This window comes from Oryzias latipes, chromosome 22 (genome assembly GCF_053564925.1).
Source record: "Oryzias latipes strain Hd-rR chromosome 22, Olatipes_Hd-rR_3.1".
Classification (NCBI taxonomy): domain Eukaryota; kingdom Metazoa; phylum Chordata; class Actinopteri; order Beloniformes; family Adrianichthyidae; genus Oryzias; species Oryzias latipes.
Genome location: NC_136258.1, coordinates 13,454,073 through 13,471,737, shown reverse-complemented (window position 1 = coordinate 13,471,737; position 17,665 = coordinate 13,454,073). Strand labels below are relative to the sequence as shown.

Genomic DNA, 17,665 nt, shown 5'->3' with positions numbered 1-17,665 from the left:
ATGTCACCAGCCTGTCACAAGGCCACACACACTCACATTCACACCTAAGGGACAATTCAGAATTGAATCGGTTAGTTCAAAAGGGGCCCAAGTCCAAGAGGTTTTTTTTTCAGGAAATGATTTTAATTGCATAGCTTAAAGGGAGGCAACACCAAATGATTAATACTTTACCCAGATTTAGCACCAGCTCATAGCTTACAAATGCTATAATATGAAGCACCTCATTTTTATAATTTCAGAGGACTAGCAAACTAAAGTCTCTGGACTTGGGCACTTCTTGTATTAAACAGGGGCGTTGCCATATTGGATAACTAGTGCTGCCATCAATGGGATAAAACTAAACCCATACAATAGAGGCCCAAGTTCAGGAATTTTGCACTTAATGCATTTTAAATGTCAAGCATAGTCAATACATTACAACAGACTTGGGACTTTTTTGCACATAATCATATAGCTTTTCCCTTGAAGACCATAAAACATATAATATCTCTATTTTGAAAAATTGTGGACTTGGGCCCCTTTTGAACTAACCGATTGCCAAATCAATTGCCAACAAACCATGAAGCACATTTTTGGGCTATGGGAGGAAACTGAGAAAACCCAACCATGCACTGGGAGAACATGGAAACTCCACACAGAATAGTCACATCCAGAGTTGTCTTGAAGTGAGGCGAGTGCTAACCACTACACCACAGTGCAATTGGCACCTTCAAAACATTTAGATCATAGAGCAATGTGGAATGTCTGCCAGACTTAATTTCCTCTACTTGATTTTTTACTTCCAATAAATCATTTTGAGGTTTGTGTAAGTGATTTAAAGAAAAACATCTTGATTTTAAATCCTCTGAAAAAGGTGAAGTTTGTCTATTTAAATGACATTTGCGGGGTGGGGGGAGTACTCTAAAGTCATAAAAACAGCTTGTTAAGACTAATTTAATTATTTTCTAGAAAGAGCATTCATACGCTACTTTTTTTTTTGGATCCACTGAAAATTCCATCAAGACACTAACAAAAAACTAAAATAGCACTGCTCTGGCTTGCCTGAAATCTAAAGCTATCACTCAGACAAATGTGAACATGGGAAAACTTTTATTTTGAAAATATTTATTTTTATTAATTCAAATTCTTGTTTCAAAATCTTAACAAAACTAAAATACATCTTTGTGCTCTTTTGATCATCGGTCAGTCAACAACAGGATAAAGTAAAAATAAAAGCTTTTTTTTTCTTTAAAGCAAAATATGAAGTAAAAACAATGTGAGCAATCATCAAGAAGAATGATTATATATATAAATTTTAAAACTAGAATACTGGTTTAACTCTGTCAAGAGTAAAATACCTTAGACAACAAAATAAAAGACAACTAAGCCCAATATATAACATGTTTATTGAGAATACCACACACTCATTAACATGATAGGACTGAGTCCCATCAGTTTAGTCAAATGTGAAGCTTTCAAGCAAAGGCAAACTTCAAGGCTTTCCTATCAGTTTGGTTTTTTTAATGAAAATGACGTCCCTCTTTTGCCACTGAAAGAGAGTTTGTATTCAAGATAAATTTGCATTCTGATCTTGGTATTCAGTTAAAAATTATTATGGAGTTACAAAATGATCCACTTTAAGGATTTTTAAAATATTCAAGTACTTTGCAAAATTGAAAGTATTTTCCTTGGTTTTCATCATGTTTGAAGGATTTTGTAGTGTGTTCCTGTTCACCTCAGCTCGTTTACCTCTGAAAAGACACAATGATTCATTATTACTACAGCAAAATCACAAATGCTTGAAACAGCAAGTATTACTGTTATTTATATACTTGTTAACCAGGTGTTTACGCCATCCGGTCTTCAGGAATTAGCAGAAGCAGCAGCAGTGGCAGTAACCATGCCTGCCACTTTCTGGGTTGCATCTTTTTTGGCTTGGTGAGCTTGCAGCACAGCAACAGCTTCCTCCACCTGATCAAAGACACTGTTTTAGCGTGAGTGCGTATTTTGACATTTTTAGCGCGTGAAAAAAAGCACCTTTGATTGCAGGGATTCGTGGGACTCCAGCATGTGCAGCAGCTCAGAGTTGTCGATCTCCAGCAGCATGCCGGTTATCTTTCCTGCCAGGTTGGCGTGCATTGCCTGGATCAGTGGGAAGAGACGCTCCCCTGTTCAGAAATAGACCACAGTGAATGCCTGAGAACTCAAGAAAGGCAAAAAGTTTACAGAGCTTGCATGTTCAAGCACTTTCAATAAAAAGTCCATGTAAATGCATGTTTCAGGCTTATGCGTTCAAAACTCTCGCGTTCACGTGACACTACCCAAGTTTTTAAGTCAGTTTTCGGGCTCTACGTACAAAATGTGGACCATTGAATGTGCATCGAAAATTAAACCAGTAAAACTTTGACCAATCAGGGACTCGGATGTGGAGTAGCGTCCATTATAATTCACGGAAGTGCCAACAGTTTGAAAATTGATCATGGAGGAGAAATTAATGGTTGCGGTTTGTGTCCGGCGGAAATCATAGGACACCAAGTCTTTCATCTATTGGAATAGAGATGTGAAAGAAAAAGCCTGGATACACAAGATAAGCAGCTGGGTAGCTCGGTTGGTAAGGTGAAAGATTACCACACAGGGTTCGATTCCTGGAGGGGAATGAACAATGGTAATGGGGGAATTACCATATCAACATCCCTTTAAGCCCTTAACGCTACTCCCGAGTGGGATGGGTCAACTGCGGAGAACAATTTCCCCATTGTGGGATAAATAAAGTAACAATTATTATTATGATATGCTTTGGCATTTCGCACCAAGCCTCTTCCAATTGTAGGTACATGCACTAGCACAGGTTAGTCCAGTGTGAACATCATGGGCTAAAAGCGTGTTCAAGAATCCACATCATGTGTCAAATGCCCAGTGTGTACATAGCACAGAACTCACCAAGCATCTGCTTCTGCTCTTGAGGGGGTGCAGCAGCGAGCATAGAGGCTGTAAGTGGCTCTTGGCCCTGAATGTGGACAGCAGGCTGAGCCTTGAAGAAACAAAAACATTGGTTTATAGAGGATAAGTCTGATTGATATTCAATATTTCAGGACAATAATATAAATACCTGCTGTAGGGCAATAGGCTGCACCACCTGGGGATTTGGGTTGCGGACACTGGTGGCGTATTTGTAAGGAGACATAGTTCGGGGACCAGGTACTCCCATTGATGGACGAGGGGCCATGGACTGCCCGGATGCTAGCAGCAAACAGGAAAACTAAGATACAAGTCATAACTCTTTTTTAAATCTAGTCTAATCTATACAAACACACCTCTTGGGCCCTGAGAGCCGCCGCTGGGAGACATGTGCCTCATGTTGCCGCGAGGTCCTGGCTGACGCAGCGAGCTGGGCATGCCCTGGAAACCACCTGAGAGCGATGAAAGCCCAGAAGGAAAACAGATTTCATCATACCAATAAAATGTTTTTTTTCTTTTCTTACAGAAAGATGCAGCATCATGTGCTTCACTTTCACCTTGACCTCTTCCACCTTGTTGCTGCCATCGGGGGTTGGGTCGCATCTGGGCCAGCTGATTGGGTGCATAGTATGTCGTTCTGTTCTGGGCCTTATGGGAAAGAAAGTGGAATACATTAAGGAGCAGCAATAAACTGAACTGTGGGTCAGAGGGACTTTGTATCAACCATTCTCTACACAACATGCTGTGTGAGGAAAGAAGTTAAGGTATGACATTCCTCTCGCGGAGGTGTTTTACAGCCATGTCTCAGTCATTCCACACTTACTGTGCAGTTACTAATATGTTCTCTAGTTTTTCTCATTTATCTGTCTCTTAATTATTTTATTAACTGATTTATTTAAATTTTATTGTTGTAAGCTGTTGGACAGTTAAATTTCACTGCTTGGTGTCAATAAGGTTTTGGTACGTTGGTACCAGTTGGTACAGTGGGTCTAAATCTAAACTTAATTGGATTTATTTTTACCAATGATGAGAAATCTTTTTTTTTAATTTTAAAAATCTGTACAAAAATATTTGCACTATCTTACTTTTTAATTTATATTTTACTTAATTTCTACCACCTGCTCTTGAACAACTGTCCATTTTCACATTTTTATTGAGTCTGTGTTCTGTTTGATTCTGTTATATAAACCTAAATGCATAAAATCTAATAGAAGATCCAAATTGACTGTTATTTCCTGTTATATTTACAGTATTTACAATGTGAAATATGCAAGCTGTTATGCATGCCTCATTTCCAACTTTTTAAAGTGATGTTTAAAAAAACCCATCCCAGTCATCTTTTGATCTATTGTAAAAGTGTTCCCAGTGGTCTTTTGATTATGATTATGCCATTTTTAGCCAGATTAAAAAAAATCTCAGTCGCTTTCTAGGACATAGTTTCTGCAGAACGGCAGTAGTTCATTAGAAATTCACCTCTGAATTGTGGGGGGGACTGTTGGCACATGATACTGTGCAACAAAAATGGCGAGCAATTTCTGAGGTATCCAGATTTGGAATTTTCAGCCAGATGCCAGCTCGAACAAGGAAGACAAAGACGTGCATGGATTTCGTCGTGTACAAGTGCATGTATTGGAATGGAGCAAAGCAGGGAGCTTGTGGCCTGCCGATTGTGGCACTATGTCACAGCTGCATGCTTTTTCACCTGCTCCTAATTCACAACTATTTGAATACAGAAATAGTCAGAAATGCAATTTTAAGCTTAATTCTTTTTTCTATGTATGTCCTCCATCATCAGAAAAATGCTACAAGAATATGTTAAAAACACCAAAAAAAAACATTTTTATTGGAGTGGACTGTCATTCTTACCAAGTTTGAGCTAAAGTGCTAGTCTGCTACTATGAAACCATTTTCATGATAATATTTAACAGGTATTTTGTCAGCTTTGTTTTCTCAGTAGTTGTCTGCATCATGCAACCCCTATTAAAAAAGGTCCTCCACCAAGTTTGATTTTGGTTCTCACACCTGTGGCACAGCTGGCATGAAGTAGCCAGATGTTGGCTGGAATTGATTAATGATGGCATTTGGAGGCATGGCCCTCATGCCAGCTATACGCTGCATGTACTGGTTCGTGAGGTGGGCCTTGCGCTCTTCTTTACGCTGAGCCAGAGCCACATAGAGCGGTTTGGAGCCAACAATACGTCCATTCATCTCAGTTACAGCTTTGGTGGCTTCTTCAGGGGAGGAGAAGCAGACAAAACCGAAACCCTTCGAACGACCGTCTTCTAGCATCACCTAGAACACAGGCAGATGGAAGTGACATAACTCTAATGTTCTTATCCAGTTATTGAGAATTTCTAACTCACTGTCTCACCTTCGCGCTTGTAATGGACCCAAATGGAGAGAATTCCTTACGCAGTTTCTCATCATCGATTGTGTCATCAAGGTTTTTGATGTAAAGATTAACTCCCTGCCAAGAAATAGAAACTTTAATAATGAAGGGCTCCCCCCCCCTCCCTTCAAGTAAAATCATGTGTTTTAGAAATAGTCCAGACCTGATAACGACTGATTCTTTCTTGTTTCAACAGCTCAAACTTCCTTTTCAGCTCCGCCTGTCGTTCCATTTTCTTCTGAGCTCTGCCCACGAACACGGTCTTGCCGTTGAGCTCTGTGCCGTTTATCTCTTCTACAGCCTTTGGATTAAGACACATTTCTCTGAGAAATGTCCAAAAATGTCACTTAGATCAATCAATCATATCTATTTTTATTACTCTTAAGTACCTTGTTAGCATCCTCGTGTTTCTCAAAGCTGACAAATCCAAACCCTCTGGATTTGCCACTGGAGTCTGTCATCACCTTCACACTGAGAGTTTTACCTAAAAATACCAAAAAAAGTAAAGGATTTGAACTAACATGGAACTAACCTAAATTTAGGACAGGTGTGGCTTACCATATTTTTCAAACATCTCCTTCAGCTGTTCATCTTCCATCTCGTCTCCAAAGTTCTTGATGTAGACATTGGTAAACTCCTTGGCTTTGGCACCGAGTTCAGCCTCCCGTTCCTTCCGAGATTTGAAACGGCCCACAAACCTAAACGTTGACGAAGACAAATGCATTCTTGTGAATTGGCCTTCATCAATGGTGAAAAACCAACTCAAACTCCACCTCTTCGGCTCCATCTAAAATCATAGCTTTCCCGGTAACCAAGATTTGGTCAAAATAGACTCAGCAAGCACAAAACAAGAATGGCATCCACTAGACAGTTCCAGAGACAGTGCATCATGTGACTCCTGGGATCAAAAGTGAGAAACAAAACATGCAACTTTAGTTAAAATTACCAGTACCGAAAGGATATTTAGGTATGCTAGTAGTCGCTACGACAACCGGTCTAATTCCTGTTCCGCTGGATAAAGAGGGATGGAGGAACACAGTCTCACAGTACAAAGGAATGCTGAGGAGAGGCAAATGATCTAGTATACCTTACTATGAAGACCTCCCCCTTCCCGCCATCCAGTATAGCATTCCTGCATCCGATCCATCACTTCACTAAAACAAACAAACGTGGTAACACACCCACGCACACAACTTCAAACACCACAATGGCAAACCAACAAGGAGTCAAATATAGCAACAAAAAATGCAAATGTAGACTTTTTAGTGGGTTATCTTGGAGCATGCAGGTAACCTTTGAACTACTGGAAGTGAGAAATGAGTGGGTTAGTCATTTCATTCACACACAAAAGTAGTAACCGAAAAAAAACACAAGATGTCAGTTCAGTCAACAAAATACAGTGTGCAACCAAAATAACACCCAACAACCAACATTTAGGATGAATCCTATGGACTTTTTTCTACAATGGAGACGGGGGAAAAAAGACGGTCAGACACTCACACCTTGCGGTCATTTAGAAGCATGCCGTTCATTTTCTCAATGGCGCGATCGGCTGCATCTTGGGTCTCGAAATGAACAAAGGCGTAGCCCTTGGAGCCATTTTCATCGCACACCACCTGGAGGGGAGAGGATTATCTGCCACATCAACAGGCCATACATAAATAAAATAAAGAAAATAAAAAAACAATTATATATTATGGTCCCTCAATTAAGAGCAATTTAGAGGTCCATCTTCCAATGTGTGGCTGTTTCGCAGATTTCTAATGCAATTTTGTACTTGTTTTTTCTTCTTTTTACAGCACATTGTGTTCTGCCTCCTGATTGGCTGTTAACATTGTCAATCAATCTCCTCCACATTGTGTCTTATGTACAGAATGTGTTTAGCTTGCTACAACTACACAAGTCTTTGCGAGCAGATGGCTGTTTTCATTCTATAACACTGGACTTATTTTTCTATGAAGGTTTGAACTTTTAATCTTAAACAAGAGAGAAAAGTGTGAAAATGTTAATGTCTCTCTGAGAAGTGTTCATAGTGTCTAGTGAGAAGTTTCACAGACTTAAAACATCTACGATTATTGTATAAAATAAAACTAACTACTTTGTGAATATCGTTGTTTGTGGATTATTTTTTAATGTCACGGTCATGATAAACGAGGGATGATGACAACAAGAAAAAGACGCTTTATAAACCACCCAGACAAATGTATAGGGATGTCTGCTGTGCAGCCTGGAAGGTGTCTCACACACACAATTTAGTTTTTGATCCAAAGAGGATATCTTTACCAGACATCAGTAAATGTTAAGACAAAAACATTTGTGGGGATGTTTTGTTTGCTTGTTGTCATACTATCATTTTGTTTACTCAACTGAGTAGACCGTTGGATTTGTAGTTTGTAACCCATAACTGAGGCTTAGATCCATGAGTACTGAAATTACTGTTCTGTGGATAAGACCGCTTCATTTTACTTTAGACCAGAAGTTAGCACAGATAACATTATAGTTGTGCGTAAAACGGACTAGAAATAATTGCCCGTCTTTTGTGCTGTTATCACATTTTCCCCAACGCCCATCGTGTAATGAAACAGATTGGTAAATTACAGACTGCCAGCTCAAAGTGGGTTAGGCTGCCAAATTAGCAATCAGGAAAGCCTTGGCTGAAATGCTGAAAGGGTTTAATCCAAACACTTGTGTTTGAAAGAAATAGGTTGGAAAGGAGCTAAAAGGATAAATATTAATCTGTTCACAATGAATTGATTATATTATTAAAATACTGCAGATGTTATAGCATTAGTATTTAAGACAGCCTTTAAAAACATTAGGGCACCATTTATATTACAGTACAAACCTCTACAAGATTTCTTTAAAAAATATAGTGGAGTGGTCAATATGAAGGTTTCATGTTTCTTGGGCTCTTAATGGGTTACAGACCATAACACATTGCAGCCAGGTTTTAAAATAATGTTATAGTAGGGGCAAAAAGTATTCTTTACCTTACAGGATAGGATATTGCCAAAAGCAGAGAAAGTGTCGTACAGGGCTTTGTTGTCGATGGACTTATCAAGGTTCTTGATAAATACATTGCCCACACCAGACTTCCTGAGGGAGGGGTCTCTTTGAGACCACATAATTCTGATTGGTTTCCCTTTCACCACGTCAAAGTTCATGGTGTCCAAGGCTCTCTCAGCTGTAGGCAGAAAGAAAGAAGACACGTTCATGTTTATATGGATCCAAAATTGTGAAAAAAATTCACAGGTACCAAGCTTATTTGGGTTGTTTGAGGATGATTAGAACACTTTGTCTCAAACCAGCTTGTACTCTTGTAGACATAAATACAAAAGCAGACAAGAAACAGGGTTAAGACGCTGCAGAAGACCATGTGGCTGCTGAGCTGTCTGCCAGCAACTCAGACGAGTCAGGGGCAGCTGCAAAGATCATAGCACATGTTTCTGACAAACCCCATGCTGCTGTGCCCCCTTAACTACCAATGCCACAGGCAAACATCCATTTCAACAGGTTTTAAAGAGTTTTTATTTATTTATTTTAGATTTGATGATCATTTTACAGTCTCTGCGTTTTTCTGCACTGTTAAGACACAAAATTATGAAATCTATACCTTTGTTTTACTATTGGTTAAACAGCCATGTCATTTTGGGTCCACGTGCCAAACATCCTTTTGTTCAGTCCCTCCACAGCGAGCCACACACACACACACACACTCACAGGCTAGGCTTTCCAGCTAAAAGTGTCTGGTAAACAAAACGGAGCTCCCTTGCGTCTGCTGGCATCAGCAGTTTGGCTTGCAGTTGTACTTCACCACCCGTGTGCTCAGAAAATTTGTGTAATTGTTGTTCAACACATGAACCTCTGAAAGGTTCAAAATGAAAATCTTGCTGTTTAAAAAAAAAAAAACACATTCAGAAATATCCAAGGGTGAAAATGTTAATGGTGTTGAATAACTAGTTATTGTTGCCATTTGTGTTTGTAGTATCACAGAGCAGGCATATTTTGGCCTGCTCAGAGTGAGGTTCTATATTTAGAAAAGGGTCCTGAGAGGTATGTGCTGGAGTATGGGTACACCATTCTTTGCTATTGATGGGGAAGACTTCCAACATGAGGATAAAACATAATATTTCAACAAAACAATGAAAAAGCTCAAAATATTCCTTCTCTACACTTTGAACTTTGCCCCACATTTACACCCTTCTACCGTGTCCACATCAACAGCAAAACAGTGGGGCATTTCACACCTGTCAGTTATGGTGTTGTAATCCATTACTTGGTATTTGGTCAACCGCCTTCATCAGAGACAGCTGCTCTCACAGGTGTTTTTGTTGATAAAACAGGAGAAACATTCACAGTGTGTAGACAGTATAACTAGGACCTTAGAAAGACCAATGCAACACACGCTACCGCTGCTAAGAGCGCCCCTATTTATTCCAAAGGCAACAAAGCAACAAAAACAAAAGCAATTTGCTTTGCACCAACTGTTGCATATGTTAAAGCTGTTTAGGTAACAATAGATACAAATAAGTTGTCTGTCCACCCACAAGGTCACTGTATAGTTATGTTGTCCACCTTTTGACATACCCCTTTCACCGAGTCGCACAGGTGGTTTGGCGGAGAATTTTATGCCGAATGCCCTTTTTCACACAACCGTGTATTATATCCAGGCTGAAGACTGGCACAGGGGGAACCAAACTTGGACCCTGTTGTGGCTACATGGTAGTGCGAAAGGTCTTTCCCAAGAACCCACAGTGGATGAAGCACGTGAGAAACAAACCCTAACCTCCCATGCGCTGGTCCTATACACAACCAACTGAGCTATCCAGCCATTTAGTTAAAACAGCAAAAAAAATAGGAGTACAAATCAACTCAGATCAATGTAAATAGGAATTCTTGATGGTTTTAGCATTCCTAGCAATGGATGACATCTAACTAGATAAAAAAGGAAAGTCAAAATATTTACTACTGAAAAATGTTTAAAAAAATAAATGTGTGAACTAGTTAAACAAGTTTTGGACAAGTCATCTAGTAGTAGACAAAAAAGCCAAACTATTTACCAAAAAGAGAAGAAAAAACTGTGGTGTTACGCATTAAGTAATAATACAACTTTGATTACATACTAGTTATTGGGTAAGACATATCAGTCAACCGCTAGTTTATTGGTACTACAGAACTAGTAGTCATTTTTTCTTGTACTAGTTGACTACTGTGGCCTAGTAGTAACCTTTGTGTGTCCCTAGTTGACTATGAATGCCCAAACTGATGCAATTAGCTTGAAGGTGTTCATTTTTAACATAATTATATCACTTGTTATTTTGACTCATGGGATCAGCAGCAGAGATTTTAAAAACAGCGTGTTCTCAACAATGATTTACTGCAGTAATGGCTTTCCATATAATTGATCAATAATTACAAACACAGACTTTAAAGCACATAATGGTTTCAAATGCATGAATTCCTTTAAAATACCAATAAAATGTAGTGAACTGAACTGCAGAGACTTTGCATCGCCATAGCATAGGTGGTGTGTGAAGAACTGGGAAGTGGATATAATAGGTATAATGAATGACTGTCTCAAATAAAGAAGACAGAATTCAATGGAAGCGCAAAGCTTTATAAAATTCATTTTCATTAGTCATGATGATCCCCACGTGGGTGAGCTCATCCCCCCCCCCCCCCACCCCCCAGGGGTTCCTTACCGTCAGCGGGCTGGGAGAAGTTGACATAGGCGTATCCGAGGGACCGCCGGGTGATCATGTCTCTGCATACCCGAATGGAGAGCACCGGTCCGGCGGGGCTGAATTTCTCATACAGCATAGCCTCCGTGATGTCAGGGTGCAGGTCACCAACGTAGAGAGAAGCCATCGGATAACTCCCGGTCGCTGTGTTCATTTCCCAAACTTCCAAAAAGAAAAGAAAATCTGCCAAAGCCGAAAAAAACTGCAATCCGGTTTGAATGCGGGTCAAGACGCGCTCGGTGCGGACAGATCTCTGAGTGAGAAACCCAAAAAATGTACCAAAAAAAATCCTCCTTCGGTTAAACCCCGAGGCCTCTTGTTTATATTTTTAATTAATATTTTGCTATTTTTTTAAAAGTTTAAATTTCAATATTATTGTACTCGTTTTTATAATGTTTTATAGCTTTTATTGTTTTTATATTGTTTTTATTTTAAGTTTTTTTTTTCCCGATAACAGTGAGTTAAACACTCACGGTTGATTTGTGGCCGGGGAAAGAGAGTGTGTCGGGGAAGCGTGGGCACTTTATAGAGGGTAGCGGCGTGGACGAAACAGTGACCAGGGTCAAATTTAGGAGAGGGGGCGGAGGGGGGCGGGGGGCGAGCACGCGGCGTGTAAAAGAGAGAGCGCACTGTCCTGCCCCAACCACAGAGCTGCCCTCCCCACAGCGACACCTGCATGATAACTGAGGGGCAGGACACAGCTCCAAAGGAGAAAAAGCACTGGAAAAACTCAACAAAAAAGGGAAATAAGGTCTGTTTTTGGAATGTCAATCCTTTTGGGAAAAAATCTGGGAAAAGGGAATAAAAGCTCTTAAAGTATGGGTCCACATTCCACACATATGGTACATATATTTGAAAAATTAACCCTGTAGTAATCCTGTAATGTATTTAATGATGTCATGCAATTTGTTATTTTGTGCAATTAATTAACCCGCTATTAACTAATTAATCTATTTTTAATCACAATTATTCGTATCCTTTTAATTGCTGTGAAAAGCCTCATTATTGAGTATTTTCATTTAAATTTCTGAGATTGTATCGCATTAATAGATCAAAATACAACAAAAAAAGTGACTTTATAAAGTTTTGAAGCAGATTTCCAACCTTTACTTTTACACAAAGGGAATTTTCTTCTTGAAAAATAAAGAAAACAAAAACAAATGATTATGTCCAGAAGACTCTATTTAACACATCAAAAACAAGAACACTTTTCTGAGCAATCCAGAAAATATTGAACACAAACTTTTCATTGATACCATATTTGACGTACATTATTCCACAGTTTATACACTAGTAAGATGGTAAAAAAGACACAAGTGATTATATATTCTGTTTGGTGAATTGGATCATTTTGAAGACTGGAATCCAGTAGAAGAGAAATAGAGAACAGAACACTAGGAGGAAATGAAACACTGAGGTAACACCGGACGAACTGAACTATTTTGATTTTGGACTTTGTTTCTTTGAAACAAACTTTTGCTTTATCATCTGGTTAAAAACAAGCGCCAAGTGGTGAACTTTCCCTCCAAAATTATGCTTTGTTTAACTTCTCACAATGATCACTTTCCTCAGAGAGGAAAAAATATAACGGGACAAGTTCTACAAAAATTTTTTTTTCATAAATGACCTTGGTATAGGATAATGCTCTTTGAGTTGTGCATGTCATACATGAACAAACTTCACGGAAGCACTGACGCGAAAATGAGATTAAAAAATGTGCTCAAATGTTTCATTAAATGAACACAACTAACATGATAATTTACCTGCCCAACTGTGTCCTGTTCATGGACTTCAGCTCTGCGTTCAACACTATCCTCCCCTCTCTGCTTCAGGAAAAGCTCCAGCATAACGTGCCTGACTCCACCTGCAGGTGGATCACTGACTTCCTAATGGACTGGAGGCAGTGAGTGCGGCTGTGAAAGAATGTCTCCACCACCCAAACTATCTGCACAGGGCTGTGTACTTTCTCCTCTGCTTTTCTCTCTGTATACCAACTGCTGCACCTCCATCTTCTCTGTTAAACTGATGAAGTTTGCAGATGACACCACCCTCATCGGGCTCATCTCTAACGATGATGAGTCTGCCTACAGGAGGGAGGTGGACCGGCTGGTGCCGTGGTGCAGCATCAACAACCTGGAGCTCAACACCCAGAAGACAGTGGAGATGATCGTGGACTTCAGGAAAGTCACAACCTCCTCACCCCCTCTCACCCTGACAGACTCTCCTGTCACCATATAGTGGACTCTGTTCGTTTCCTCGGCACCACCATCACTCAGGACCTTAAGTGGGAGCCGTCCATCAACTCCCTGCTCAAAAAGGCCCAGCAGAGGATGTACTTCCTGCAGCAGTTAAATTCGGGGTGCCGACCCAGATGATGGTGCAGTTCTACACGGCCATCATAGAATCCATCCTCACCACCTCCATCACTGTGTGGTACACTGAAGCCACAACCAGGGAGATGGACTGCAGGGTATTGTGTGCTCAGCTGAGAAGGTGATTGGCTGCAGTCTTCCATCTCTCCAGGACCTATACGTCTCCAGAACCCGGGGGCGTGCAGGTCGGATAGCAGCCGATCCTTTTCACCCTGAACAGGAATTACTTTAACCACTCCCTTTGGGCAGGAGGCTAACCTCACCAGAACCTCACGAACAGTTTCCTACTCAAAACTTTAATTCCTCCCCCCTTAAACTTAAGTCCAGTTACCAGTCCATTACCTGCAACTTCTTCATCCTGCTTTTGCACTACTGTGCTTGTATTTACTACCAGTGTGTTATTTTTTATTCTTAAGTGTTTGGCACATTACTGCAACAAATTCCTAGTCTGAAACTTCTTTGTTCACTCAAATAGGCCTACCCATTCACTTTTAACTTCCAGATCTAGTGGAGCTGTTATTTAAATATGAGCATTTTGTGGTACAAGCATGAGATTTGACATGGATGTACCTTAGGACCCCCCCCCTTTCAGAAAAAGTAGCCATGATAAAAATCTAAAATTTTACAAAGAAAAGGGTGGCAGTTAAATTGGGCCTTAAGGTGATGGTATTCTGCCCTTAAGTTCAAAGACTGCATAAACGGGCCATGGTTAGACTGGCGCAAACAGTAAAAATTGTTTATAACAGCTCTCTTTACAGATGGCCACCAGTTTGGATTTTTCCTCTGGGCTAACATGTTTTTCTGAGACAGGATCCATAGATCCATGTCAAATTAAGTGCTTCTAGCACAAAATGCAGTCTGAAACAAACCCAACCGCTAATCGAACCTTTGTGCCAGTAAGTAAAGCTCATTTTAACAGCACCTCAGTCAAAGTGCTTCACAATACAGCATCAAAAGTACACCAAAACAAAAAAAAGTTTTAAGTTGCCTTTTGAAAGCACCCACAGAGTTCAATGAGCGTATAGGGAAGGTGGGAGTCAGTGAAAGTATGATTGCTACAAGTAATGATTAAACTGCTGTACCAGGATTGTAGCCTCAAAATAAGTGTAAAACAGGATCTAAAGTTATTCCCTTTAATACTTTAACATTCTGAATTGTGTGCAAGCATACTAAAACATTTAGGATAATACATGTACAAGAGGATTCATGTTTAAAACTTTTGTTGCAGCAAGTTTATTTGAACATTTCTTGATGGTGCAGTCACTTTCCTTCATTCATTTTCCTGAAAAGATGCATAACTGGTTAGGATAAGGTTACATTACACCTAAAGAGTAAACTGCTTACCCACTAACCTCATCAAGTACATGAAAGTTGAGCGCAGACCCTTCAGCCTGGGCACTTTTCTTGTCCTCTCCTCCCCAGCAGCTCTTCTCTGCACCAGTTTACCCTCAGTTTGATTCAACTCTTCCTCATAACTCAGTTTCTGTGAACCATCTGGCCCTTTAGAGAATTCCAGCTTTGAGCGAATTATTGGGTTAACTTCTTCAGTCAAAATTTCATCCATGTTTATCCCAGATGGTTCCTCTTCGGAGAAGTCACTCTTGTTAGTGCCTTTCCCACCCGTTTGATCTGGCAAATGCTTTTTGGGGGGCTCCTCCACAACATCCACCTGGTTTTTCTGGAGTGGTTTAGGGTGCTCAAGCAACAGGAGACTTACACCAATCTCATTTGGAAAGTCACCCGTTGCTTCATCAGGGCTTGTAGATCTTCCAAACCCATTTTGCTTTTGGAAATCTTCAGTATTTTCAGTTTGTGTTGGAATTGGCCAGACATCCACTGTATGGATGTTCATATCCCACAATTTGTCAACTTCAGACCCACTCATTGTGGGATCGGCAGCCTCACTTGGTGATTGAAGAATGGAACTAGCAGTTGGGGGCTTCACTTCTAGATAGTTTCCATTTGGTGACAACTGAACTGAAAACCCATCAGTCAAAGTAGTCATATCTTTACCGTATTCAGCATCTGCCTGTCCAGGAAGCCAGAGGGTTAGTCTGGAAGTTGGATCTTGGCTCACCACAACAACACCTTGCTGTGACAATGGGAGCTCCCTTTGCAGGAAGAGGGAACCAGACACAGCGTCTTCAGCTTCAACAGGAGAGCTTGACCTAGCTGGAGATGTGCTAGAGGCTTGAGGTTCTGAGTCCATAGGTGCATTGGTTTTTGCATCTTCATCCACAACAAACAGACCAGTGCTGACAATTGCCTTATCTGCAAAGACACCAGTTATAGAACAAAAACACTTTCAACTCTTTCACAAAGCGGGGCACTTACTGCCAGAGGGGATCTTGACTGAAGAGCTTTTGCACTTTGAGCTACAGCAGGCACAGACATTGACATCTCCATTCAGCTCCACCCATCTAAAAAAGCAAGGTGCAAGATAAGCAAATAAAATATGGAAAACAGACATGTTGTGTAGGCAGTTACTTAGATTGAGTTGCATCATAGTTGCAGGATTTAGAAGTAGAGGTGACACCGTGGTCTGAGATGATGGCACTGCAGTGGATGTACAGCTAAAGAGGACATAGGGTTTAGTTAGAGCAAGTCCTTTCCCAATTATCTCCCACCTAACTACTTGCTGAAAAACAGAATTAGAATTTAGTCCAATAAAGCCAATCTTAGTAGTTTTAGGCTTGAAGGACCAATGTAGGACTACCACAACCAAACCAACCTCTGAAGTTAGATGAGATGTATTGAGTGCAAAGTTGACCACATTTGGTGCTTTGGAACCAGTAAACCATGCAACAGGGTGTGGAGAACCCAACGAAGATGAGCACCTGTCCAAGAAAACCGGGTTAGAATGCTTTAACTGGACGATTTCCAGTGAGAAAGCCATTGCTTACCCTTTATTCAGTATGACAGCATGTCTGGGTTTTGTCTGGGGCTCAGGGGATGCAGACGTAAAGCAGGAATGGATAAAGAGTTGCTGATTGGGCCTCATTTCTGCAGACACTTGGAGGTTCATAACCTGGCCTCTTTTGTAAGTGTTTGACTCAAACGGTTTGATCGAGGATGCTGCATAAAAACAAAATGGCCACTCAAGTATTCTGCTGATCAACCTAAGAGCATAAATGTGAAAGTTTACTTACAATCCATGGCTTGAATGTTAAAGTTTGTCATAAGTACTGGTGGTGCAACAGTGACACTTGGCTCACTATAAAACCTGAAATGATGCAACATTTTAAGTGAGCTCACAGTAACATGTCAAAAAAATAAAACACAGGTGGATGGGGGACCTTCTGGGGAAGCAGGAGACACGGACTGTCAGTGGAGTTTGCCACCAGGGGTGGAGAGTCTTCCTGGGATTGAGGTTTACATTGTTTGTAAAGCCCTTTACACCATTCTGCAACTGCAATGCACAACATTCAAAAGGCTGTCAAATGAGAAGTTAAAAGCATCCATTGACACTTACCACAGATTTAGTCCCACATTCATCCAATTGGTAAGAAAAAACTAACTGGTCCGGCAGTTCTGTATTGCTGGGACAGTCACCCAACTGCACGGCCGCTGCAGAGAGTGTCAGGCCAAAGGTTTTTTTGTCCACCACCACGGTTAATTTTTGCTCATCACATGACACCTGGACTCTGGGAGCAGTCATGAAAGGAGGGAATCCAGGGTCCATGGGAAAGGATGGGGGCCAGCTTCTCCAGGAGCCAAAGATGTCATTAAACGGCAGAAGTTCTAAGTCCCTGTCAAAGGGAAACAACTCATTTTCCAAAACTCCTCCAAAATCCCGGAAAACCACGGAATCGTCATCATATCTCAAGTGAGAGTCAGCAGATATGATATGGCAGAAGACTATGCTAAGAAATAACTGCAGTGTCCCCATTGTGAGGCTCAAAACAAGCCAACAGCTCCAACATCAGTCCTGACACCGCTGACTTTATTCAGGTGCAGCAGCAGGAGTTCCAGCTGTAGGGAATCAAACTAATGAGGCCACATGATTATAGCAAGTCAATGGAGATTTTATTGCTTTTTTCTTTCTTCTTTTTTTTGTCATTTTTGTTTTATTACCACAAGAGTTGTTTAATCTTTTGATGTGAACAGTTTTCTTAAGCTTTACCTGTCGGCTAATACCTCAATGTTTCATCAGATTTTTCATCTTTACTTTAAAATAATAAAAAATGATAAGATTGTCAATCAATGGGTTAAATTTTAAAACCTGA

The 17,665-nt window shown here is 40.5% G+C and overlaps 2 protein-coding genes across 2 annotated transcripts; both read right to left on the bottom strand.

The window, feature by feature from the left end:
• Positions 1 to 1,366: 1,366 nt before the first annotated feature.
• On the bottom strand, positions 1,367 to 11,607 carry pabpc4 (poly(A) binding protein, cytoplasmic 4 (inducible form)). The gene is made up of 15 exons (XM_004082383.4): positions 11,029 to 11,607; positions 8,317 to 8,510; positions 6,827 to 6,942; positions 5,885 to 6,024; positions 5,716 to 5,810; positions 5,490 to 5,627; positions 5,309 to 5,404; positions 4,960 to 5,229; positions 3,495 to 3,585; positions 3,294 to 3,389; positions 3,089 to 3,219; positions 2,920 to 3,010; positions 2,017 to 2,147; positions 1,812 to 1,950; positions 1,367 to 1,730 (listed from the first exon to the last, which is right to left on the bottom strand). Exons 1-14 carry the CDS (start codon positions 11,219 to 11,221, stop codon positions 1,843 to 1,845), a joined length of 1,890 nt encoding a protein of 629 aa, XP_004082431.1. The 5' UTR covers positions 11,222 to 11,607; the 3' UTR covers positions 1,367 to 1,730; positions 1,812 to 1,842.
• Positions 11,608 to 14,656: 3,049 nt separating this feature from the next.
• Positions 14,657 to 17,410, bottom strand: zpcx (zona pellucida protein C). The gene is made up of 9 exons (XM_011490521.4): positions 16,912 to 17,410; positions 16,736 to 16,848; positions 16,589 to 16,662; positions 16,343 to 16,514; positions 16,171 to 16,276; positions 15,927 to 16,012; positions 15,774 to 15,859; positions 14,792 to 15,710; positions 14,657 to 14,721 (listed from the first exon to the last, which is right to left on the bottom strand). The coding sequence occupies exons 1-9, from the start codon at positions 17,326 to 17,328 to the stop codon at positions 14,700 to 14,702; spliced, it is 1,995 nt and encodes a 664-aa protein (XP_011488823.1). The 5' UTR covers positions 17,329 to 17,410; the 3' UTR covers positions 14,657 to 14,699.
• Positions 17,411 to 17,665: the final 255 nt, after the last annotated feature.